We start from the raw sequence: 27986 nt of genomic DNA on the forward strand, positions 1-27986 counted from the left end.
ATATAGCTGTTAGCTATAATGACCCTCTCTCTGTCCTTATATAATGATATAGCTGTTAGCTATAATGCCCCTCTCTGTCCATATATAATGATACAGCTGTTAGCTATAATGCCCCTCTCTCTGTCCATATATAATGATATAGCTGTTAGCTATAATGCTCCTCTCTCTGTCCTTATATAATGATATAGCTGTTAGCTATAATGCCCCTCTCTGTCCATATATAATGATACAGCTGTTAGCTATAATGCCCCTCTCTCTGTCCATATATAATGATACAGCTGTTAGCTATAATGCCCCTCTCTCTGTCCATATATAATGATACAGCTGTTAGCTATAATGCCCCTCTCTCTGTCCATATATAATGATACAGCTGTTAGCTATAATGCTCCTCTCTCTGTCCATATATAATGATACAGCTGTTAGCTATAATGCTCCTCTCTCTGTCCATATATAATGATACAGCTGTTAGCTATAATGCTCCTCTCTCTGTCCATATATAATGATACAGCTGTTAGCTATAATGCTCCTCTCTCTGTCCATATATAATGATATAGCTGTTAGCTATAATGCTCCTCTCTCTGTCCATATATAATGATATAGCTGTTAGCTATAATGCTCCTCTCTCTGTCCATATATAATGATACAGCTGTTAGCTATAATGCTCCTCTCTCTGTCCATATATAATGATACAGCTGTTAGCTATAATGCCCCTCTCTCTGTCCATATATAATGATACAGCTGTTAGCTATAATGCCCCTCTCTCTGTCCATATATAATGATACAGCTGTTAGCTATAATGCTCCTCTCTCTGTCCATATATAATGATACAGCTGTTAGCTATAATGCCCCTCTCTCTGTCCATATATAATGATATAGCTGTTAGCTATAATGCCCCTCTCTCTGTCCATATATAATGATATAGCTGTTAGCTATAATGACCCTCTCTCTGTCCTTATATAATGATATAGCTGTTAGCTATAATGCCCCTCTCTGTCCATATATAATGATACAGCTGTTAGCTATAATGCTCCTCTCTCTGTCCATATATAATGATACAGCTGTTAGCTATAATGCCCCTCTCTCTGTCCATATATAATGATACAGCTGTTAGCTATAATGCTCCTCTCTGTCCATATATAATGATATAGCTGTTAGCTATAATGCCCCTCTCTCTGTCCATATATAATGATATAGCTGTTAGCTATAATGCTCCTCTCTCTGTCCTTATATAATGATATAGCTGTTAGCTATAATGCCCCTCTCTGTCCATATATAATGATACAGCTGTTAGCTATAATGCCCCTCTCTCTGTCCATATATAATGATACAGCTGTTAGCTATAATGCTCCTCTCTCTGTCCATATATAATGATACAGCTGTTAGCTATAATGCCCCTCTCTCTGTCCATATATAATGATACAGCTGTTAGCTATAATGCTCCTCTCTCTGTCCATATATAATGATATAGCTGTTAGCTATAATGCCCCTCTCTCTGTCCATATATAATGATACAGCTGTTAGCTATAATGCCCCTCTCTCTGTCCATATATAATGATACAGCTGTTAGCTATAATGCCCCTCTCTCTGTCCATATATAATGATACAGCTGTTAGCTATAATGACCCTCTCTCTGTCCTTATATAATGATATAGCTGTTAGCTATAATGCCCCTCTCTGTCCATATATAATGATACAGCTGTTAGCTATAATGCCCCTCTCTCTGTCCATATATAATGATATAGCTGTTAGCTATAATGCTCCTCTCTCTGTCCTTATATAATGATATAGCTGTTAGCTATAATGCTCCTCTCTGTCCATATATAATGATACAGCTGTTAGCTATAATGCCCCTCTCTCTGTCCATATATAATGATACAGCTGTTAGCTATAATGCTCCTCTCTCTGTCCATATATAATGATATAGCTGTTAGCTATAATGCCCCTCTCTCTGTCCATATATAATGATACAGCTGTTAGCTATAATGCCCCTCTCTCTGTCCATATATAATGATACAGCTGTTAGCTATAATGCCCCTCTCTGTCCATATATAATGATACAGCTGTTAGCTATAATGCCCCTCTCTCTGTCCATATATAATGATACAGCTGTTAGCTATAATGTCCCCTATAATGCCCCTCTCTCTGTCCATATATAATGATACAGCTGTTAGCTATAATGCCCCTCTCTCTGTCCATATATAATGATACAGCTGTTAGCTATAATGCCCTCTCTCTGTCCATATATAATGATACAGCCCTCTCTCTGTCCATATATAATGATACAGCTGTTAGCTATAATGCTCCTCTCTCTGTCCATATATAATGATACAGCTGTTAGCTATAATGCTCCTCTCTCTGTCCATATATAATGATACAGCTGTTAGCTATAATGCCCCTCTCTGTCCATATATAATGATATAGCTGTTAGCTATAATGCCCCTCTCTCTGTCCATATATAATGATATAGCTGTTAGCTATAATGCCCCTCTCTGTCCATATATAATGATACAGCTGTTAGCTATAATGCCCCTCTCTCTGTCCATATATAATGATACAGCTGTTAGCTATAATGCCCCTCTCTCTGTCCATATATAATGATACAGCTGTTAGCTATAATGCTCCTCTCTCTGTCCATATATAATGATACAGCTGTTAGCTATAATGCTCCTCTCTCTGTCCATATATAATGATACAGCTGTTAGCTATAATGCCCCTCTCTGTCCATATATAATGATACAGCTGTTAGCTATAATGCCCCTCTCTCTGTCCATATATAATGATACAGCTGTTAGCTATAATGCCCCTCTCTCTGTCCATATATAATGATACAGCTGTTAGCTATAATGCCCCTCTCTCTGTCCATATATAATGATATAGCTGTTAGCTATAATGCCCCTCTCTGTCCATATATAATGATATAGCTGTTAGCTATAATGCCCCTCTCTCTGTCCATATATAATGATATAGCTGTTAGCTATAATGCCCCTCTCTGTCCATATATAATGATATAGCTGTTAGCTATAATGCCCTCTCTGTCCATATATAATGATACAGCTGTTAGCTATAATGCCCCTCTCTCTGTCCATATATAATGATATAGCTGTTAGCTATAATGCCCTCTCTCTGTCCTTATATAATGATACAGCTGTTAGCTATAATGCCCCTCTCTGTCCATATATAATGATACAGCTGTTAGCTATAATGCCCCTCTCTCTGTCCATATATAATGATATAGCTGTTAGCTATAATGCTCCTCCTCTCTCTGTCCTTATATAATGATATAGCTGTTAGCTATAATGCCCCTCTCTGTCCATATATAATGATACAGCTGTTAGCTATAATGCCCCCTCTCTGTCCATATATAATGATACAGCTGTTAGCTATAATGCCCCCTCTCTGTCCATATATAATGATACAGCTGTTAGCTATAATGCTCCTCTCTCTGTCCATATATAATGATACAGCTGTTAGCTATAATGCTCCTCTCTCTGTCCATATATAATGATACAGCTGTTAGCTATAATGCCCCTCTCTGTCCATATATAATGATACAGCTGTTAGCTATAATGCCCCTCTCTCTGTCCATATATAATGATACAGCTGTTAGCTATAATGCCCCTCTCTCTGTCCATATATAATGATACAGCTGTTAGCTATAGCTATAATGCCCCTCTCTCTGTCCATATATAATGATACAGCTGTTAGCTATAATGCCCCTCTCTCTGTCCATATATAATGATACAGCTGTTAGCTATAATGCTCCTCTCTCTGTCCATATATAATGATACAGCTGTTAGCTATAATGCTCCTCTCTCTGTCCATATATAATTATACAGCTGTTAGCTATAATGCCCCTCTCTCTGTCCATATATAATGATACAGCTGTTAGCTATAATGCTCCTCTCTGTCCATATATAATGATACAGCTGTTAGCTATAATGCTCCTCTCTGTCCATATATAATGATACAGCTGTTAGCTATAATGCTCCTCTCTCTGTCCATATATAATGATACAGCTGTTAGCTATAATGCTCCTCTCTCTGTTCATATATAATGATACAGCTGTTAGCTATAATGCTCCTCTCTCTGTCCATATATAATGATATAGCTGTTAGCTATAATGCCCCTCTCTGTCCATATATAATGATATAGCTGTTAGCTATAATGCCCCTCTCTCTGTCCATATATAATGATATAGCTGTTAGCTATAATGCCCCTCTCTGTCCATATATAATGATATAGCTGTTAGCTATAATGCCCCTCTCTCTGTCCATATATAATGATATAGCTGTTAGCTATAATGCCCCTCTCTGTCCATATATAATGATACAGCTGTAAGCTATAATGCCCCTCTCTCTGTCCATATATAATGATATAGCTGTTAGCTATAATGCTCCTCTCTCTGTCCTTATATAATGATATAGCTGTTAGCTATAATGCCCCTCTCTGTCCATATATAATGATACAGCTGTTAGCTATAATGCCCCTCTCTCTGTCCATATATAATGATACAGCTGTTAGCTATAATGCTCCTCTCTCTGTCCATATATAATGATATAGCTGTTAGCTATAATGCCCCTCTCTCTGTCCATATATAATGATATAGCTGTTAGCTATAATGACCCTCTCTCTGTCCCTATATAATGATATAGCTGTTAGCTATAATGCCCCTCTCTCTGTCCATATATAATGATACAGCTGTTAGCTATAATGCTCCTCTCTGTCCATATATAATGATACAGCTGTTAGCTATAATGCTCCTCTCTCTGTCCATATATAATGATACAGCTGTTAGCTATAATGCTCCTCTCTCTGTCCATATATAATGATACAGCTGTTAGCTATAATTTTCCTCTCTCTGTCCATATATAATGATACAGCTGTTAGCTATAATGCCCCTCTCTCTGTCCATATATAATGATACAGCTGTTAGCTATAATGCCCCTCTCTCTGTCCATATATAATGATACAGCTGTTAGCTATAATGCCCCTCTCTCTGTCCATATATAATGATACAGCTGTTAGCTATAATGCCCCTCTCTCTGTCCATATATAATGATACAGCTGTTAGCTATAATGCTCCTCTCTCTGTCCATATATAATGATACAGCTGTTAGCTATAATGCTCCTCTCTCTGTCCATATATAATTATACAGCTGTTAGCTATAATGCCCCTCTCTCTGTCCATATATAATGATACAGCTGTTAGCTATAATGCTCCTCTCTGTCCATATATAATGATACAGCTGTTAGCTATAATGCTCCTCTCTGTCCATATATAATGATACAGCTGTTAGCTATAATGCTCCTCTCTCTGTCCATATATAATGATACAGCTGTTAGCTATAATGCTCCTCTCTCTGTTCATATATAATGATACAGCTGTTAGCTATAATGCTCCTCTCTCTGTCCATATATAATGATATAGCTGTTAGCTATAATGCCCCTCTCTGTCCATATATAATGATATAGCTGTTAGCTATAATGCCCCTCTCTCTGTCCATATATAATGATATAGCTGTTAGCTATAATGCCCCTCTCTGTCCATATATAATGATATAGCTGTTAGCTATAATGCCCCTCTCTCTGTCCATATATAATGATATAGCTGTTAGCTATAATGCCCCTCTCTCTGTCCATATATAATGATATAGCTGTTAGCTATAATGACCCTCTCTCTGTCCTTATATAATGATATAGCTGTTAGCTATAATGACCCTCTCTCTGTCCTTATATAATGATACAGCTGTTAGCTATAATGCTCCTCTCTCTGTCCATATATAATGATATAGCTGTTAGCTATAATGCCCCTCTCTCTGTCCATATATAATGATATAGCTGTTAGCTATAATGACCCTCTCTCTGTCCCTATATAATGATATAGCTGTTAGCTATAATGCCCCTCTCTCTGTCCATATATAATGATACAGCTGTTAGCTATAATGCTCCTCTCTGTCCATATATAATGATACAGCTGTTAGCTATAATTTTCCTCTCTCTGTCCATATATAATGATACAGCTGTTAGCTATAATGCCCCTCTCTCTGTCCATATATAATGATACAGCTGTTAGCTATAATGCCCCTCTCTCTGTCCATATATAATGATACAGCTGTTAGCTATAATGCCCCTCTCTCTGTCCATATATAATGATACAGCTGTTAGCTATAATGCCCCTCTCTCTGTCCATATATAATGATACAGCTGTTAGCTATAATGCTCCTCTCTCTGTCCATATATAATGATACAGCTGTTAGCTATAATGCTCCTCTCTCTGTCCATATATAATGATACAGCTGTTAGCTATAATGCTCCTCTCTCTGTCCATATATAATGATACAGCTGTTAGCTATAATGCCCCTCTCTGTCCATATATAATGATATAGCTGTTAGCTATAATGCCCCTCTCTCTGTCCATATATAATGATATAGCTGTTAGCTATAATGCCCCTCTCTGTCCATATATAATGATATAGCTGTTAGCTATAATGCCCCTCTCTGTCCATATATAATGATATAGCTGTTAGCTATAATGCCCCTCTCTCTGTCCATATATAATGATATAGCTGTTAGCTATAATGCCCCTCTCTCTGTCCATATATAATGATATAGCTGTTAGCTATAATGACCCTCTCTCTGTCCTTATATAATGATATAGCTGTTAGCTATAATGCCCCTCTCTGTCCATATATAATGATATAGCTGTTAGCTATAATGCCCCTCTCTCTGTCCATATATAATGATATAGCTGTTAGCTATAATGACCCTCTCTCTGTCCTTATATAATGATATAGCTGTTAGCTATAATGCTCCTCTCTGTCCATATATAATGATATAGCTGTTAGCTATAATGCTCCTCTCTCTGTCCTTATATAATGATATAGCTGTTAGCTATAATGCCCCTCTCTGTCCATATATAATGATACAGCTGTTAGCTATAATGCCCCTCTCTCTGTCCATATATAATGATACAGCTGTTAGCTATAATGCTCCTCTCTCTGTCCATATATAATGATATAGCTGTTAGCTATAATGCCCCTCTCTCTGCCCTCAGGGTGATTGAGTTTTAGCTATATGATGCTACATTTATAATGATATAGCTGTTAGCTTTACTGCCCCTCTCTCTGTCTGCAGGGTGATTGACCACAGCGAGGAGAACCGTATGACGACCCAGAGCGTGGCCATAGTGTTCGGCCCCACCCTCCTCAGACCCGAGACAGAGACGTGGAACATGGCGGTCCACATGGTCTATCAGAACCAGATAGTAGAGCTCATCCTGCTGGAGTACGAGGGCATCTTTAGGTAGACACCAAAGGGGTGACCTTTCCCCTGGGTACAGATCTAGGATCAGTTTCCCTTCCCACCCAATCATAACCTTAACCATTAGTGGAGGAAATGCTGAACTGACCCAAGATCGGCGTCTAGGTGCAACTTCACCCTACACTGGTAGAGACTGGAGGTGATGTTCACTAGGAACGACACGGAAGCTAATGGGATAAAACGGAGGGACTACGTGAACTTGTCCAATAAGAAACACTTGTTTTCGTTTTACGTTGTCAAATACTTCGTAACGTTGTGCTGTAATGACTCCAACCCAGGCCTCCTCTCTGAACACCATCACGACAATGCAGAGCTCTCAACCCAACCCAGGAGAGACTCACCTCCCTCTAACCCGAAGTCATTCACGCCTCAGAATCCATCTCCCGCCAACCAAACCTGTAAAACAACCAATAAACCCAAGTTGAGACTCTTAGCAGCCAACATGGAAGATGCGTCCCTCTCCTGCTCCTCTCTCCATGGCTGCTTTGTGGGACATTCTGCAAAAGCCAACATCCAATCCTGACTGTCCATTCACAGGATTACTATGACCATCATAAATGATCCCTCTCCTCTAAAGTACAGACTCTCTCTCCTCAGTGAAGCAGTCCGTTCTACACACTGGCTGTGTCTGACGTGGCTCACTACTCACTATGAAGTGCACTACTTCTGGCCAAAGGTAGTGCACTATGTAGGGAATAGGGAGCCATTTTGGGACGCAGGCCACCGACTCATGGTTTTACTTCAGCCATCGTACCAAAACTATTCTGCTTCTCTGGTTTTCAGAAGAAATCTTCTCCAATCAGTCAGATTTCAACTTGAAAATACAGAACTGGTCCTCTGACTGGTGGTGAATAAGGCAACCATTAATAATATGTACAGCTGTAGTGTGTTGTGTCAAATGGCACCCTATTCCCTTTGTAGTACACTACTTTTAACCAGAGCTCTGATCAAAGGTAGTGCACTATAAAGGGAATGAACAGGGTAACATGTTGGACGTGTGTGTGTGTGTGTGTGTGTGTGTGTGTGTGTGTGGACGGGGGATTGACTGACTGGAAATATGTTGTACAGATGTTTGATATTAATTATGTCTTGACGGTGAGTGTTAGAAACTTGGGGAAACAATCACTAACGTATTAAGATTCGTTCCATAACGTAGACTGATTGTGTAAAAAAAATAATAATAATAATCATTTAGGGTTGAAAAATTCAACTAATTTCCTAAAATTCCCAGATTTCCCCCAAATCACTGTTGGGAGGATTCCCTGGATATTCTGCATATTCACTCCTGATCCAGGCAACATTCCAACCAGGATTTCTGGAAAACCTGGGGAATTTGGGGAAAGTTACTGTCATTTTGCAACCCAAGAACTACTTACTATATGACCTGGGGTTGTGGAAGTTTACCTGAGTTGTGGGTAAATGACACATTCTGAATGTAATTCTTTTCCAAACTAACTGCTGTTCATGACTTCTTTGTCTAATTGGAATAAAGGCCTCCATTGAGATCCTGTAAAACTCGTGTCTCTTGTTTTCTCATCTCTTGTCTGACACACACACACACACACGTGAGCACTGATACCATCAATGGAAAACGTGCACCCATTTCCACCATCATTGAAAACAACACAAAGGTCTTTCTGGCTTGTTGACACTGGATTTTATGATATTCCGTTTTGCTGAGACAGCAAATTTCTACTTGACCTTCTGGGATGGAAAATTTCATGAAGCTATTTGTATACTGACATAACTAATGATTAGAATACATTTTATTGATGTAATACCACATTAAACCAAAAGGCAAATGAATATCAGTACAAGTTCAGTCCTTGAAATACACTTATTGGCAATATTATACTGTAGCTACAACATTTGATGAATAAATGCAGATTTTCCCACAATCCTGTCATTCATTTTTCCTGCTCCACCTGGAAGACTGTTTTGTAATAAAGTATCAAAACACTGGGAAAATAACTAATCATGTCATACACATTGTCACTCTGTCTCTGTGTCTTTCTCTCTCGATGTCTGTCTCTCTCTTCTCTGTCTGTCTCTCTCTCACACACATTTGTTCACATGTGAGCACTGATACCTTCAACCAAAATCATGTAAACATTGACACCATCCATGAACACAGGACAAATATCTTTCAGGTGTGGCTTGTTGATACTTGATATCATGATGAGTTTTGCTGAGAGAGCACATTTCTGTTTTACTTTGTTAATGAAACATATTTGATTGTAAATACTTTTTTCAATTCCAAACCTAATGATTAGAAGACTATATTATGAGGCAATAACCAATGAGACCAAAAGCCGAAGGTCATTATATTACAAACCTTGTTGTTAGACTTCATATCTACACGTGTCCCAGTTATCACCAGGTCATGGTTTAAGAGGACAGGATATAAAGGGGACAACTGAAACTCCAAAATAACAGCAGAAATAACCACAAGAAGAGGAAATCATCACCCAGGAATGAGAATGAAGAGTGTTGTATCTCTGCTGGTGTTGCTGCACTGCTGTCTGTCTGGAGCCCAGGTCCACAAAGACAGAGATGGAGTCAGTGTGAATGAGATCCAGCAGGTTGACTATGAGGACAGAGAGAGCAGAGGGAAGGACATTCAGACTGACAAACAGAGAGCTGAAGCTGCATTAACACACAGCCAGCAAACCTGCCAGCCTGACATCCACACTGTGCTGAGAGAGATGAGCACCATGATGGCAGAGCAGAGAGTTGAGCTGAGACACACAAAGACTGAACTGGGAGCCATGGAGGCCCGACTGAGAACCAGTGAGAGCCGACTGACAGACAGTGAGAGACGACTGACAGACAGTGAGAGCCGACTGACAGACAGTGAGAGCCGACTGACAGACAGTGAGAGCCGACTGACAGACAGTGAGAGACAGTGAGAGACGACTGACAGACAGTGAGAGCCGACTGACAGACAGTGAGAGCCGACTGACAGACAGTGAGAGCCGACTGAGAGACAGTGAGAGACGACTGACAGACAGTGAGAGCCGACTGACACACAGTGAGAGCCGACTGACAGACAGTGAGAGACAACTGACAGCCAGTGAGAGACAGGTGGAGGAACTGAGCAAAATGAACGAAGGTAAATCAGAATTATCTTTCATAACTGTTGTTATTACACAAAGGTCATAATCTGAGTCTAGGTACAGACCCAAAGTGTATTTATACTAATTATGATGACATCATGAGTCATGAGTCATTTATACTAAATCTCACTGACTTGTTTATTGTTCTGATTTCAGCACAAGCAGTGAAACTAAACTCCACGGAGACTCGTTCTAACATCACTGAGAGCCACGTTGAAGTTCTGAAGAGAAACAGTCAAGGTAATGGGAGGAGAATTAAGTATTAGTTTTGACAGTATGAAAAATATACTTATAGTCTGAATGACTGACCTTACTGTACTTCCAAAGTTGTGGCAAAGTGGCTTAAGGACAACAAAGTCAAGGTATTGGAGTGGCCATGACAAAGCTCTGACCTCAATCCCATAGAACATTTGTGGGCAGAACTGAAAAAGCGTGTGCGAGCAAGGAGGCCTACAAACCTGACTCAGTTACACCAGCTCTGTCAGGAGGAATGGGCCTAAATTCACCCAACTTATTGTGGGAAGCTTGTGGAAGGCTACCCGAAACATTTGTCCCATGTTAAACAATTTAAAGGCAATGCTACCAAATACTAATTGAGTGTATGTAAACTTCTGACCCACTGGGAATGTGATGAAAGAAATAAAAGCTGAAAGAAATAATTCTCTCTACTATTATTCTGACATTTCACATTCTTAAAATAAAGAGATGATTCTAACTGACCTAGGACAGGGAATTATTACTAAGATTAAATGTCAGGAATTGTGAAAAACTGAGGTTAAATGTATTTGGCTAAGGTGTATGTAAACTTCTGACTTCAACTATATATATGTAGTCTGAATGACTGACCTTATTGTTGATAACATGTCTAATCTACACCAACTAGTGTCCAGTTAGATCAAGTAGTGTTGACTCATCTCTGTCCCACAGACAGGAAGGTGGCTTCCTCAGCCTCACTAGCAGCACCTGGTCAAGGAGGAAACACTGGACCCTTCAACACTGGAACCACCCTGGTCTACAGAAATATCTACTCAAACATTGGCAATGCTTATAACCCCACTACAGGTACACTACATTCATATCATCAGTATTTATAAGTCTGTGTGAAAACATAGTTATTAATAGTCCTCTGTCCTCGTCTCTGATGACTGGTTCTATGTGAATGTTGTGTTCTGATACAGGGATCTTCACAGCACCAGTGAGAGGACTCTACCTCTTCAGGTTTTACATCTATGGACACGGTGATAATTCAGTTCCTACAACTACATTCTTGCATAAGAATGGACATCAGATAGCTATTGCACATGCTGAACAAGCTAGTGGTGGTATTAACTCCTCTAATGGAGTGTCACTGCTGCTGGAGGTAGGAGATGTGGTCAACATGCATCTCTGGGTTGGGGGAAAGATACTTGATAATGAAAATCGCTACAGCACCTTCAGTGGTCACCTGCTCTTCACCATGTGAGAATCTTTTGCCTTACGCCCTCAGTCTTTCACATGCCTTTTTGCAAACTCGAGTTGGGCCTTTTTCTCAGCAGTGGCTACCGTCTGGCCACTCTCCCTTAAAGCCCAGAATGGTGAAATGCTGTAGAGATGGTTGCCCTTCTGGCAGGTTATCCCATCTCAACCAAGGAACTCTGTAGTTCTGTTAGATGGGTCATTGGCCTCTTGGTCACCTCCCAAACCAATGTCCTTTTTCCGGTTGCTCAGTTTGGATCCGACGGCCACCTGTAGGCAGAGTCTGGGTAGTTACATATTTTTTATTTTCCAATGATGGAGACCCCTGTGATCTTGGAAACTTACAACACTCTAGAAATTGTTTTCTTCCCTTCCCCAGAATTATAAACTCTAATCTACTGAGATCTACAGACAGTTCCTTGGACTTTGTGATATAGTTTCTGCACTGTCAACTGTGGGACCTTATATAGACAGGTGTGTTTCTTTCTAAGTCATGTCCAAACAATTGAATTGGCCACAGACGGACTCCAATCAAGTTGTAATGACGTCTCAAGGATGATCAAAGGAAATTAGATGCACCTGAGCTCAATTTGGTGTATCATAGCAAAGGGGTGTGAAAACTTATGTAAATTACACATTTATGTGTTTAATTTTCAATAAATTAGCAAAACTGTCAGAAATGTTTTCACTTTGCCATTATGGGGAATTGCATGTAGATGGGTGAGGGGAAAACATTTTGAATTCACGCTGTAACACAACAACATTTGGAATAATTCAAAGGGTATGAGCACTTTCTGAAGGCACTGTATTTGTCCAACTAACCTAGACTTACTATCCTATCCTTTCTGAAGGCACTGTATTTAACTAACCTAGACCTACTAACCTAGTCCTACTAACCTAGACCTACTAACCTAGTCCTACTAACCTAGACTTACTAACCTAGTCCTACTAACCTAGACTTACTATCCTATCCTTTCTGAAGGCACTGTATTTGTCCAACTAACCTAGACCTACTCACCTAGTCCTACTAACCTAGATTTACTATCCTATCCTTTCTGAAGGCACTGTATTTGTCCAACTAACCTAGACCTACTCACCTAGTCCTACTAACCTAGATTTACTATCCTATCCTTTCTGAAGGCACTGTATTTGTCCAACTAACCTAGACCTACTCACCTAGTCCTACTAACCTAGATTTACTATCCTATCCTTTCTGAAGGCACTGTATTTGTGCTGGAAAATACTTTTTAGTAATTGTCTTAGCGTTGTAAACTCTCCATTTGCTCTCTAATAGTTTAAACTAAGGTAGTTGTCAATGTGAAAAGTAGATATTCTTAATCGTACCTCCACTTCAAGTTGAACCCCATTAGCTTTTGTCAAAAAAGCAAAAAGCGACATTACATGTTAATTTATTTATTAAAAAAAAAAATTCTCTCCAATTTCGTCAAATCCAATTACGATCTTGTCTCCTCGCTGCAACTTCCCAACATGTGACATTTTTACCCGGACTCGGGTAGCCGCGGAAAAGGCCTTGAAGTAACAGCTAGCTGCAGTAAAAACTGGCACCTATTAGCCAGCAGTATGAGGACCCGTCCCTACCCGAGGCCCAACAACTGTCAGCCTCGTCCTCTGTCGAAGACATCCTTTATGAGCTGAGATTCCAACGTACAGAACACAACATCAAACTAGATGGCATTAACTCTCAGCTTAGTGCAAAAGGGAGCAAAGTGACAACACTGGAAAATGCTTTGCCTGACATCCATAACAAGAAAACCATCAACGCGGGACGCCTGGATGAGGCAGAGGGGTGAATCCTGTCCATCTGGAAGAAAACAGAGGACCTGGAAAGTAGGGGGCGAGGGAATAACGCTTTTCCATTAAACCTGGCCAAAAAAGAAGAGGAAATCTTTTTTTTATTTTATTGATTTATTTCACCTTTATTTAACCAGGTAGGCCAGTTGAGAGCAAGTTCTCATTTACAACTGCGACCTGGCCAAGATAAAGCAAAGCAGTTCGACACAAACAACAACACAGAGCTACACATAGAGTAAAAAAACATACAGTCAATAATACAGTAGAAAAAAAAGTATATACACAGTGAGTGCAAATCAGGTAGAATAAGGGAGGTAAAGGCAATAAATAGGCCATGGTAGCGAAGTAATTACAATATAGCAATTAAACATTGGATGAATGTGCAAGTAGAGATACTGGGGTGCAGTGATCTGTGAGCTGCTCTGATAGCTGGTGCTTAAAGATAGTGAGGGAGACATAAGTCTCCAGCTTGATTTTTTCAGTTCATTCCAGTCATTGACAGCAGAGAACTGGAGGGAAAGGCGGCCGAAGGAGGAATTGGCTTTGGGGGTGACCAATGAAATATACTTGCTGGAGCGCGTGCTGTGGCTACTCTCTGTCCCCACTAATCTCTGTCCCCCCTGCTGAATGATGTCTTACTCTACATATCCAACCCTGAGGAATCCCCCCCCCCCCATCAAATCAAGAATGATCTCTGAACCTGGATCTCCCTCCGAATCAGCTCTGTACAAAGAATCAATGTTATCTGTATGAACTCCCTCCCAAGATTGAACTATTTATTCCAGATGCTCCCATGATATCTCCCAGTTTACTTTTTCAAAACAACCAACCAAAGCATCACCAAATTTATATGGGGCAATTAAAAACCTAGGATCAAGTTCTCCAACCTGAATCTAAGGGTGGTCTTGCCCTTCCCTCCCTTCAATTGTACTACTGGTCTACCCAAATATGCAACATGCTAACATGGATCACAAACAGACAAAACTCAATGTCGATTCAGATCGAGCCCCAATCATGTGGTTCATTGCCCTAAACTCAATTATATTCATGAATAACGTTAGTGAAGTGGGCAACATAGCCATAACATTTGTGATTTACAGCACTATAATGGAAGGACTGTAGGAAATACCTTGGCATTTCCTCCCAGATATGCTCTCACTCTCCTATAGTATACAACCCAGACTTGCCAAAAGTCCTGAGTGATGCCACTCTCCTATAGTATACAACCCAGACTTGCCAAAAGCCCTGAGGGATGCCACTCTCCTATAGTATACAACCCAGACTTGCCAAAAGCCCTGAGGGATGCCACCCTCCTATAGTATACAACCCAGACTTGCCAAAAGTCCTGAGTGATGCCACTCTCCTATAGTATACAACCCAGACTTGCCAAAAGCCCTGAGGGATGCCACTCTCCTATAGTATACAACCCAGACTTGCCAAAAGTCCTGAGTGATGCCACTCACCTATAGTATACAACCCAGACTTGCCAAAAGTCCTGAGTGATGCCACTCTCCTATAGTATACAACCCAGACTTGCCAAAAGCCCTGAGGGATGCCACTCTCCTATAGTATACAACCCAGACTTGCCAAAAGCCCTGAGGGATGCCACTCTCCTATAGTATACAACCCAGACTTGCCAAAAGTCCTGAGTGATGCCACTCTCCTATAGTATACAACCCAGACTTGCCAAAAGTCCTGAGTGATGCCACTCTCCTATAGTATACAACCCAGACTTGCCAAAAGTCCTGAGTGATGCCACTCTCCTATAGTATACAACCCAGACTTGCCAAAAGCCCTGAGGGATGCCACTCTCCTATAGTATACAACCCAGACTTGCCAAAAGCCCTGAGTGATGCCACTCACCTATAGTATACAACCCAGACTTGCCAAAAGTCCTGAGTGATGCCACTCACCTATAGTATACAACCCAGACTTGCCAAAAGCCCTGAGGGATGCCACTCTCCTATAGTATACAACCCAGACTTGCCAAAAGCCCTGAGGGATGCCACTCTCCTATAGTATGCAACCCAGACTTGCCAAAAGTCCTGAGTGATGCCACTCTCCTATAGTATACAACCCAGACTAGCCAAAAGTCCTGAGTGATGCCACTCTCCTATAGTATACAACCCAGACTTGCCAAAAGCCCTGAGGGATGCAAACTTTAATCTTTGGTGTATTCTGGGGATCAGGACCTTTTCAGACCTGTTTCATCACAACACAACTATACTGAAATCTTTTCAAGAGCTCTGCAGTGAATTCAATGTGGCAACATCATTTAAAATATATATATCTTCAAATTAGACACGTCATTTCCTCATTCACTTCCAAGGGGAGGTTTAGAGCTCAGCTGAATGAAGTTGAGACCCTTCTTGCTTCAGCACAATCCACCAAAGACTAAATCTCCTATATCAATGTGGGCTCCTCCTTTACTACGATGAAAAGAATCTGGGAAAAGGACCTCTGTCTGACTATCAGTGAAGAGTTATGGGCGGATGTTTCCTACAAGGTATACTGCTCCTCTACTAATGTAAAAATGATAGAATATAATTACAAATGTTTATACACATGTTATTACAACCCAGTGAGACTCAATAGAATGAAAACAGACATTTCTCCTGATTGTAAAATATGTACCTCTGAAAGTGGAACCTATATGCATGTATTGTGGAGTTGTAGAGAGATTACCAGATTTTTGGCGATCTATGCATACAAAATATGCATGCAAAATACTAGATGTACAGTTTGATATGAACCTGTGTCTTTACGTTTTGATTGCTGAGGATGTGTTTACATTTAATCAATTTTAGAATAAGGCTGTAACGTAACAAAATGTGGAAAAAGTCTAGGGGTCTGAATACTTTCCGAAAGCACTGTACATTTACATTTAAGTCATTTAGCAGACGCTCTTATCCAGAGCGACTTACATGTTGTGTAAGGTGCTGTAAAAACTCATGATTTGCTCTTTGTCTCAGCTGAAGCTGGAACATGATCACAGATAGTGCTGTTGCACATTTAGTTGTTTGTTTGGTTTTATATTCTATTATTTATGTCAGACACATCTGTGAATGTGGAATGTGTTATGTTTGTTGATTTGGAAAAACAAGAAAACTTAATAAAACTTTAAATAAAATTACATAAGAAAGACATACATATCTTAGGGTTGAAATAAGGAAATTTATAACAAATGACTCTGGATGGAAATAGAAATGTCTTGTAAATATTATACTGTACAGTATGATGTCTTTAATCAATGTAAAGAAACAGATTTTCCTTTTCCTACATATATTTTCTGCTGTACATTGAAGACTAGTAAACACTGTGTTGAGTATTGTGAAATAAAGTGATAAAAAAAATAATAATAATAATGATTCATTTTCAGACTAACACACACACACACACACACACACACACACACACACACACACACACACACACACACACACACACACACACACACACACACACACACACACACACACACACACACACACACACACACACACACACACACACTGTGATTACAGTTCACACGAGGGCAGAATGACTGACTACTAAATCTGTCAACCACCATTCATCCACACAAGGTCAAAGGTCTTTCAGCTGGGGCTTGTTGACACTCTATATCACCATACGACTTATTTTTGAGAAAGCATATTTCTGTTTTACTTTGTTGATGGGGTTTTTAAAATTATAAATAATTCACATCGTTCCATATGTAATGATTAGAATACTATATTATGAATGTATATTTTAAGCCAAAATGCAAAGGTAAATAATTCATTGGAATGAATTGAATGCTTTGTTCTGTTTGTTGTGTCACATGGTTATTTGAAGACCATAGAAATCAGATAAAAGTGATCATGAGGTGAATCAGTCTGATTTACCACCTTGTTGATAGGCTTCATATCTACACGTGTCCCAGTTATCACCAGGTCATGGTTTAAGAGGACAGGATATAAAGGGGACAACTGAGACTCCAAAATAACAGCAGAAATAACCACAAGAAGAGGAAATCATCACCCAGGAATGAGAATGAAGAGTGTTGTATCTCTGCTGGTGTTGCTGCACTGCTGTCTGTCTGGAGCCCAGGTCCACAAAGACAGAGATGGAGTCAGTGTGAATGAGATCCAGCAGGTTGACTATGAGGACAGAGAGAGCAGAGGGAAGGACATTCAGACTGACAAACAGAGAGCTGAAGCTGCATTAACACACAGCCAGCAAACCTGCCAGCCTGACATCCACACTGTGCTGAGAGAGATGAGCACCATGATGGCAGAGCAGAGAGTTGAGCTGAGACACACAAAGACTGAACTGGGAGCCATGGAGGCCCGACTGAGAGCCAGTGAGAGCCGACTGACAGACAGTGAGAGACAGGTGGAGGAACTGAAAGTCCAGCTGACATCCAAAGTGGAGGACCTGAGCAAAATAAATGAAGGTAAATCAGAATTATCTTTCATAGCTGTTGTTGTAACACGAAGGTCTTAATCTGAGTCTAGGTACAGACCCAAAGTGTATTTATACTAATTAATATGACATCATGAGTCATGAGTCATTTATACTAAATCTCACTGACTTGTTTATTGATCATGTATCTGATTTCAGCACAAGCAGTGAAACTAAACTCCATGGAGACTCGTTCTAACATCACTGAGAGACATGTTGAAGTTCTGAAGAGAAACAGTCAAGGTAATGGGAGGAAAATGAAGTATTAGTTTTGACAGAATAAAAATATATATATATGGTATGAATGACTGACCTTATTGTTGATAACATGTCTAATCTACACCATCTAGTGTCCAGTTAGATAAAGTAGTGTTGACTCATCTCTGTCCACAGACAGGAAGGTGGCTTTCTCAGCCTCACTAGCAGCACCTGGTCAAGAAGGAAACACTGGACCCTTCAACACTGGAACCACCCTGGTCTACAGAAATATCTACTCAAACATTGGCAATGCTTATAACCCCACTACAGGTACACTACATTCATATCATCAGTATTTATAAGTCTGTGTGAAAACATAGTTATTAATAGTCCTCTGTCCTCGTCTCTGATGACTGTTTCTATGTGAATGTTGTGTTCTGATACAGGGATCTTCACAGCACCAGTGAGAGGACTCTACCTCTTCAGGTTTTACATCTATGGACACGGTGATAATTCAGTTCCTACAACTACATTCTTGCATAAGAATGGACATCAGATAGCTATTGCACATGCTCACCAAGCTGGTGGTGCTATTAACTCCTCTAATGGAGTGTCACTGCTGCTGGAGGTAGGAGATGTGGTCTACATGCATCTCTGGGCTGGGAGAAAGATATATGATGATGCAAATCGTCACAGCACCTTCAGTGGTCACCTGCTCTTCACTATGTAGGAGGGTTATTGAAGGACTGTATCAGTGATCTGTTCTGGAAAATATTCAGAACTTTTAGTAACATTGTCTTAGCGTTGAATGTTCTCCATTTTCTCTCTAACAGTTCAAACTAAGGAAGTTCTCAAGGAGAAAAGTAGGTGAAATTTACAAGATTTAAAATACATATCGTATCCAAGTTTCAAAATAGAAAAATAATAACAAGAATATATTAAGAATGAAAATGTTAATGTCATGTAAATATGATACTGTCCACTAAGACTTCTTTCATTCATGTAGAGATGTTGACCCCCCCCCTCACCCCCCCCCCCCCTCCACCCACTTCTTACATTCATTTTCTACTGTAAATTGAAGAGTAGTAAACATTGTGTTGTGTATTATGTAATAAAGTGTTTATCAAAAAAAGGACAAAGTGTCATTACACGAACACACACGGACACACAAACACACACGGACACACAAACACACACAGACACACATACACACATGGACACACAAACACACACAAACACACACGGACACAAACACACACAAACACACAAACACACACAAACACACACGGACACACAAACACACATGGACACACAAACACACACAGACACACACGGACACACACACACACAAACACACACAAACACACACGGACACACAAACACACACAAACACACACGGACACACAAACACACACACACAACAAACACACACACACAAACACACACAAACAACAAACACACACAAACAACACGGACACACGGACACAAACACACACACACAAACACACACAACACAAACACACACAAACACACACGGACACACAAACACGGACACACACAAACACAAACACACACAAACACACACGGACACACAAACACACACAAACACACAACACACAAACACACACAAACACACACGGACACACAAACACACACAAAACACACACGGACACACACAAACACACACAAACACACACGGACACACAAACACACACAAACACACACGGACACACAAACACACACAAACACACACGGACACACAAACACACACAAACACACACGGACACACAAACACACACAAACACACACGGACACACAAACACACACAAACACACACGGACACACAAACACACAAACACACACAAACACACAAACACACACAAACACACACACACACACACACACACACACAAACACACACGGACACACAAACACACACAAACACACAACACAAACACACACAAACACACACAAACACACACGGACACACAAACACACACAAAACACAAACACACACGGACACACAAACACACACGGACACACAAACACACACAAACACACACAGACACACACGGACACACAAACACACACAGACACACGGACACACAAACACACACGGACACACAAACACACAAACACACACGGACACACACGGACACACGGACACACACAGACACACAAACACACACGGATACACGGACACACACAGACACACAAACACACACGGACACACAAACACACACGGACACAATCACACACAGACACACAAACACACACAAACACACACGGACACACAAACACACACGGACACACAAACACACACCGACACACAAACACACACGGACACACACAAACACACAAACACACACAAACACACACGGACACACATTGTGGGAACTATGTGCACGTGGGCAGACTGACTGACTCCTAAATCCGTCAACCACCGTTAATGAACACAAAGCAAACGTCTTTCAGGTGCTGCTTGTTGATAATCATGATAGTAGTTTTTGCTGAGAGAGGACATATCTATTTCACTTTGCTGATTGGAAATATTTGACTGTAAATCGTGAATTCACTTCCAAACCGAATGATTAGAATACTATATAATGAGGTAATAACCAATGAGACCAAAAGGCAAAGGTCATTATATTATAAACCTGCTATTGACATTTAGACATTCTATGTTCTGTTTGCTGTGTCACATGGTTATTATAGGACCACAGAAATCAGATAAAAGTGAGGTGAATCAGTCTGATTTACCACCTTGTTGTTAGGCTTCATATCTACACGTGTCCCAGTTATCACCAGGTCATGGTTTAAGAGGACAGGATATAAAGGGGACAACTGAGACTCCAAAATAACAGCAGAAATAACCACAAGAAGAGGAAATCATCACACAGGAATGAGAATGAAGAGTGTTGTATCTCTGCTGGTGTTGCTGCACTGCTGTCTGTCTGGAGCCCAGGTCCACATAGACAGAGATGGAGTCAGTGTGAATGAGATCCAGCAGGTTGACTATGAGGACAGAGAGAGCAGAGGGAAGGACATTCAGACTGACAAACAGAGAGCTGAAGCTGCATTAACACACAGCCAGCAAACCTGCCAGCCTGACATCCACACTGTGCTGAGAGAGATGAGCACCATGATGGCAGAGCAGAGAGTTGAGCTGAGACACACAAAGACTGAACTGGGAGCCATGGAGGCCCGACTGAGAACCAGTGAGAGCTGACTGACAGACAGTGAGAGCCGACTGACAGACAGTGAGAGACAACTGACAGACAGTGAGAGCCGACCGACAGACAGTGAGAGCCGACTGACAGACAGTGAGAGCCGACTGACAGACAGTGAAAGCCGACTGACAGACAGTGAGAGCCGACTGACAGACAGTGAGAGCCGACTGACAGACAGTGAGCGCCGACTGACAGACAGTGAGAGACAGTGAGAGACGACTGACAGACAGTGAGAGCCGACTGACAGACAGTGAGAGCCGACTGACAGACAGTGAGAGACAACTGACAGCCAGTGAGAGGCAGGTGGAGGAACTGAGCAAAATGAACGAAGGTAAATCAGAAAAATCTCTTTCCTAGCTGTTGTTATTACACAAAGGTCTTAATCTGAGTCTAGGTACAGACCCAAAGTGTATTTTATACTAATTAAGATGACATCATGAGTCATGAGTCATTTATACTAAATCTCACTGACTTGTTTATTGATCATGTATCTGATTTCAGCACAAGCAGTGAAACTAAACTCCATGGAGACTCGTTCTAACATCACTGAGAGACACGTTGAAGTTCTGAAGAGAAACAGTCAAGGTAATGGGAGGAGAATTAAGTATTAGTTTTGACAGTTTGAAAAATATACTTATAGTCTGAATGACTGACCTTACTGTACTTCCAAAGTTGTGGCAAAGTGGCTTAAGGACAACAAAGTCAAGGTATTGGAGTGGCCATGACAAAGCTCTGACCTCAATCCCATTGAACATTTGTGGGCAGAACTGAAAAAGTGTGTGCGAGCAAGGAGGCCTACAAACCTGACTCAGTTACACCAGCTCTGTGAGAGACAGTGAGAGACGACTGACAGACAGTGAGAGCCGACTGACAGACAGTGAGAGCCGACTGACAGACAGTGAGAGCCGACTGACAGACAGTGAGAGACAGTGAGAGACGACTGACAGACAGTGAGAGACGACTGACAGACAGTGAGAGCCGACTGACACACAGTGAGAGACAGGTGGAGGAACTGAGCAAAATGAACGAAGGTAAATCAGAATTATCTTTCATAACTGTTGTTATTACACAAAGGTCATAATCTGAGTCTAGGTACAGACCCAAAGTGTATTTATACTAATTATGATGACATCATGAGTCATGAGTCATTTATACTAAATCTCACTGACTTGTTTATTGTTCTGATTTCAGCACAAGCAGTGAAACTAAACTCCATGGAGACTCGTTCTAACATCACTGAGAGCCACGTTGAAGTTCTGAAGAGAAACAGTCAAGGTAATGGGAGGAGAATTAAGTATTAGTTTTGACAGTATGAAAAATATACTTATAGTCTGAATGACTGACCTTACTGTACTTCCAAAGTTGTGGCAAAGTGGCTTAAGGACAACAAAGTCAAGGTATTGGAGTGGCCATGACAAAGCTCTGACCTCAATCCCATAGAACATTTGTGGGCAGAACTGAAAAAGCGTGTGCGAGCAAGGAGGCCTACAAACCTGACTCAGTTACACCAGCTCTGTCAGGAGGAATGGGCCTAAATTCACCCAACTTATTGTGGGAAGCTTGTGGAAGGCTACCCGAAACATTTGTCCCATGTTAAACAATTTAAAGGCAATGCTACCAAATACTAATTGAGTGTATGTAAACTTCTGACCCACTGGGAATGTGATGAAAGAAATAAAAGCTGAAAGAAATAATTCTCTCTACTATTATTCTGACATTTCACATTCTTAAAATAAAGAGATGATCCTAACTGACCTAGGACAGGGAATTATTACTAAGATTAAATGTCAGGAATTGTGAAAAACTGAGGTTAAATGTATTTGGCTAAGGTGTATGTAAACTTCTGACTTCAACTATATATATGTAGTCTGAATGACTGACCTTATTGTTGATAACATGTCTAATCTACACCAACTAGTGTCCAGTTAGATCAAGTAGTGTTGACTCATCTCTGTCCCACAGACAGGAAGGTGGCTTCCTCAGCCTCACTAGCAGCACCTGGTCAAGGAGGAAACACTGGACCCTTCAACACTGGAACCACCCTGGTCTACAGAAATATCTACTCAAACATTGGCAATGCTTATAACCCCACTACAGGTACACTACATTCATATCATCAGTATTTATAAGTCTGTGTGAAAACATAGTTATTAATAGTCCTCTGTCCTCGTCTCTGATGACTGGTTCTATGTGAATGTTGTGTTCTGATACAGGGATCTTCACAGCACCAGTGAGAGGACTCTACCTCTTCAGATTTTACATCTTTGGAGAGGGTGACAGTTCAGTTTATACAACTGCAATCTTGTGTATGAATGGACATCAGATAGCTATTGCACATGCTTACCAAGCTGGTGGTGCTATTAACTCCTCTAATGGAGTGTCACTGCTGCTGGACGTAGGAGATGTGGTCTACATGCATCTCTGGGCTGGGAGAAAGATATATGATGATGAATATCGTCACAGCACCTTCAGTGGTCACCTGCTCTTCACTATGTAGGAGGGTTATTGAAGGACTGTATCAGTGATCTGTACAGGAAAATATTCAGACATTTGAACAACATTGTCTTAGCATTGAAAGTTCTCCATTTGCTCTCTAATAGTTCAAACTAAGGCAGTTCTCAAGGAGAAAAGTAGGTGAAATTTACAAGATTTGAAAATACATATAGTATCCAAGTTTTTAAAATAGAAAAATAATTGTTTTAAATATACTCAAAATTAAAATATTAATGTCATGTAAATATTATACTGTCCACTAAGACTTTTTTAATTCATGTACTTAGATGTTGACCCCCACCAGTACATTTAACACTAGTCAACATTGTGTTGAATATTATTTAATAAAGTGTTTATCAAAAGAATGACTAGTAGTAACGTTGTCACACACACACACACACAATAGAGAGCCCTCGGTTCTCTATGGTGTTTAGGTCAGAACGTGACTGGGGGGTTATCTAGTTGTTTTGATTTCTTGGTTGGTGGTTTGTGTGGTTCCCAATTATTTTTACAATGACGGCCTATGGGACACCCAATTACAGCCAGATGTGATGCAGCCTGGATTTGAACCAGGTGCTGCAGTGACACAACTGAGCTGAGATGCAGTGTCTTAGACCACTGCAGCACTCGGGAGCCCAACTAACCTTTAGACCTTGACTTCTTCTCGGGCCTACCGTGCCAATATATCCTCCAAAAACTGGCTTCTCTGGCATTATCACTTAAATCATCATTTAGACCAAAAGCAAAAGGTAAATATATTATAAAAATGGTATTGACATTTAGGCATTCTATGTTCTGTTTGCTGTGTCACATTGTAATTATAGGACCATTGCAATCAGATAATAGTAATCATGAGGTGAATCAGTTTGATTTATCACCTTAATGCTACATATCTAGATGTGTCCCTGTTATCACCAGGTCATGGTTTAAGAGGGCAGGATATAAAGGGGAGTTGCGGTGAACAGCAATCTTCAAGTTTTTCCACAGATTTTCAATGGGATTCAAGTCTGGGCTTTGGCTGGGCCATTCAAGGACTTTCACATTCTTGTTCTGAAGCCATTCCAACGTTTGTTTGGCTGTATGCTTGGGGTCATTGTTCTGTTGGAATGTAAAATCTTTGCCCCAGTCTAAGGTTGTTTGCACTCTGAAGTAGGTTCTCATCAAAGATTAACCTGTATTTGGCTCCATTCATTGTTCCCTCTATCCTTACCAGTCTCCATGATGCTGAAAAGCATCCCCATAGCATGATGCTGCCACCACCATGCTTCACGGTAGGGATGGTGTTAGACGGGTGATGAACTGTGCCTGTTTATCTCCAAATCAAATCAAATTCATTTATATAGCCCTTCGTACATCAGCTGATATCTCAAAGTGCTGTACAGAAACCCAGCCTAAAACCCCAAACAGCAAGCAATACAGGTGTAGAAGCATGGTGGCTAGGAAAAACTCCCTAGAAGGGGCAAAACCTAGGAAGAAACTTAGAGAGGAACCAGGCTATGAGGGGGGGCCAGTCCTCTTCTGGCTGTGCCGGGTGGAGATTATAACAGAACATGGCCAAGATGTTCAAATGTTCATAAATGACCAGCATGGTCAAATAATAATAATCACAGTAGTTGTCGAGGGTGCAGCAAGTCAGCACCTCAGGAGTAAATGTCAGTTGGCTTTTCATAGCCGATCATTAAGAGTATCTCTACCACTCCTGCTGTCTCTAGAGAGTTGAAAACAGCAGGTCTGGGACAGGTAGCACGTCCGGACAGGGCCAAACCTGTACCCCTGGACAGGGCCAAACAGGAAGGATATAACCCAACCCACTTTGCTAAAGCACAGCCCCCACACCACTAGAGGGATATCTTCAACCACCAACTTACCATCCTGAGATAAGGCCGAGTATAGCCCACAAAGATCTCCGCCACGGCACAACCCAAGGGGGGGCGCCAACCCAGACAGGAAGATCACATCAGTGACTCAACCCACTCAAGTGACGCACTCCTCCTAGGGACGGCATGAAAGAGCTCCAGTAAGCTAGTGACTCAGCCCCTGCAATAGGGTTAGAGGCAGAGAATCCCAGTGGAAAGATGGGAACCGGCCAGGCAGAGACAGCAAGGGCAGTTCGTTGCTCCAGAGCCTTTCCGTTCACCTTCACACTCCCGGGCCAGACTACACTCAATCATATGACCCACTGAAGAGATGAGTCTTCAGTAAAGACTTAAAGGTTGAGACCGAGTCTGCGTCTCTCACATGGGTAGGCAGACCATTCCATAAAAATGGAGCTCTCAAATGGAGTAAACGAATAAACATTAACGCTTGGGCTTCTAGCTTCAGTTTATACAGTCGTGGCCAAAAGTTTTGAGAATGGCACAAATATTAATTTATACAAAGTTTGCTGTTTCAGTGTCTTTAGATATTTTTGTCAGATGTTTCTCTGGAAAACTGAAGTATAATTACAAGCATTTCATAAGTGTCAAAGGCTTTTATTGACAATTACATGAAGTTGATGCAAAGAGTCAATATTTGCAGTGTTGACCCTTCTTTTTCAAGACCTCTGCAATCCGCCCTGGCATGCTGTCAATTAACTTCTGGGCCACATCCTGACTGATGACAGCCCATTCTTGCATAATCAATGCTTGGAGTTTGTTCAGAATTTGTGGGTTTTTGTTTGTCCACCCGCATCTTGAGGATTGACCACAAGTTCTCAATGGGATTAACGTCTGGGGAGTTTCCTGGCCATGGACCCAAAATATCGATGTTTTGTTCCCCGAGCCACTTAGTTATCACTTTTGCCTTATGGCAAGATGCTCCATCATGCTGGAAAAAGCACTGTTCGTCACTAAATTGTTCTTGGATGGTTGGGAGAAGTTGCTCTCGGGGATGTGTTGGTACCATTCTTTATTCATGGCAAGCTCTGTACTGGTGGAGGCCTGATCGCGCAGCTGAATCAACTTTAGGAGACGGTCCTGGCGCTTGCTGGACTTTCTGGGGCGCCAACAATTGAACGGCTCTCCCTGAAGTTCTTGATGATCCGCTAAATGGTTGATTTAGGTGCCCTTTTTGAAGCAATGATGACGGCACGTGTTTCCTTACAGGTAACCATGGTTGGCAGAGGAAGCACAATGATTCCAAGCACCACCCTCCTTTTGAAGCTTCCAGTCTGTTATTCGAACTCAATCAGCATGACAAGAGTGATCTCCAGCCTTGTCCTCGTCAACACTCACACCTGTGTTAACGAGAGAATCACTGACATGATGTCATCTGGTTCTTTTGTTGCAGGGCTGAAATGCAGTTGTCACGTCCTGACCCTAGTTCCTTTGTTATGTCTCTATTTTAGGTTGGTCAGGGCGTGAGTTGGGGTGGGCATTCTATGTTTTTGTTCTAGTTTTGTATTTCTATGTGTTTGGCCTAGTATGGTTCCCAATCAGAGGCAGCTGTCAATCGTTGTCTCTGATTGAGAACCATACTTAGGCAGCCTGTTTTCGCCGTTGAGTTGTGGGTAGTTGTTTTCTGTTTTGTGTTTCGTCACCTAATAGGACTGTTTCGTTTCTGTCGTGTTTTCTACTTTGTTATTTTTGTGTTCAGTTTAATAAATATAACACTTACCACGCTGTGCATTGGTCCGATCCTTCATACTCCTCCTCAGATGAACAGGAACAGCGTTACAGCAGTGGAAGTGTTTTTGGGGGGATTCAGTTCATTTACATGGCAAAGAGGGACTTTGCAATGAATTGCAATTCATCTGACCACTCTTCATAACATTCTGGAGTATATGCAAATTGACATCATACAAACTGAGGCAGCAGACTTTGTGAAAATTAACACTTATGTTCTCAAAACTTTTGGCCACAACTGTACATACTATACACATTTCACAGACACAATCTGCAGTTATATTTTGCTTGTTTTTAGTCCTGATTTACCTTTTTAT

General features: G+C 41.0%; 4 protein-coding genes across 11 annotated transcripts in view; all 4 read left to right on the forward strand.

Moving 5' to 3' along the window:
• The window catches only part of LOC115114733 (rho GTPase-activating protein 12-like), a 182779-nt gene extending 173944 nt beyond the window's left edge, over positions 1-8835 (forward strand). For all 8 annotated transcript variants that reach the window (XM_065013699.1, XM_065013703.1, XM_065013702.1 and 5 more), the window contains one exon: positions 7135-8835. In XM_065013699.1, the coding sequence (XP_064869771.1) occupies positions 7135-7306 (172 nt within the window). In that variant the 3' untranslated portion in view covers positions 7307-8835. The remainder of the gene's footprint in view (positions 1-7134) is intronic.
• Positions 8836-10221: 1386 nt separating this feature from the next.
• On the forward strand, positions 10222-12597 carry LOC135565748 (complement C1q-like protein 2). Its single transcript, XM_065013708.1, has 4 exons — positions 10222-10432; positions 10593-10676; positions 11364-11498; positions 11615-12597. Exons 1-4 carry the CDS (start codon positions 10423-10425, stop codon positions 11896-11898), a joined length of 513 nt encoding a protein of 170 aa, XP_064869780.1. The 5' UTR covers positions 10222-10422; the 3' UTR covers positions 11899-12597.
• A 5075-nt stretch (positions 12598-17672) lies between these two features.
• LOC115114740 (uncharacterized) lies at positions 17673-19359 on the forward strand. The gene is made up of 4 exons (XM_029643222.2): positions 17673-18138; positions 18306-18389; positions 18540-18674; positions 18791-19359. Exons 1-4 carry the CDS (start codon positions 17730-17732, stop codon positions 19072-19074), a joined length of 912 nt encoding a protein of 303 aa, XP_029499082.1. The 5' UTR covers positions 17673-17729; the 3' UTR covers positions 19075-19359.
• A 2217-nt stretch (positions 19360-21576) lies between these two features.
• LOC115114746 (uncharacterized) lies at positions 21577-24440 on the forward strand (the record flags this gene model as incomplete). Its single annotated transcript, XM_029643231.2, is given in 6 exon segments — positions 21577-21787; positions 21789-21905; positions 22076-22159; positions 22766-22849; positions 23537-23671; positions 23788-24440. Coding segments are annotated over 6 exon segments (915 nt in total), but the record flags the coding sequence as incomplete, so codon positions are not given.
• Between the last annotated feature and the right edge of the window lie 3546 nt (positions 24441-27986).

Source organism: Oncorhynchus nerka, linkage group LG9b (genome assembly GCF_034236695.1).
Source record: "Oncorhynchus nerka isolate Pitt River linkage group LG9b, Oner_Uvic_2.0, whole genome shotgun sequence".
Lineage (NCBI taxonomy): Eukaryota > Metazoa > Chordata > Actinopteri > Salmoniformes > Salmonidae > Oncorhynchus > Oncorhynchus nerka.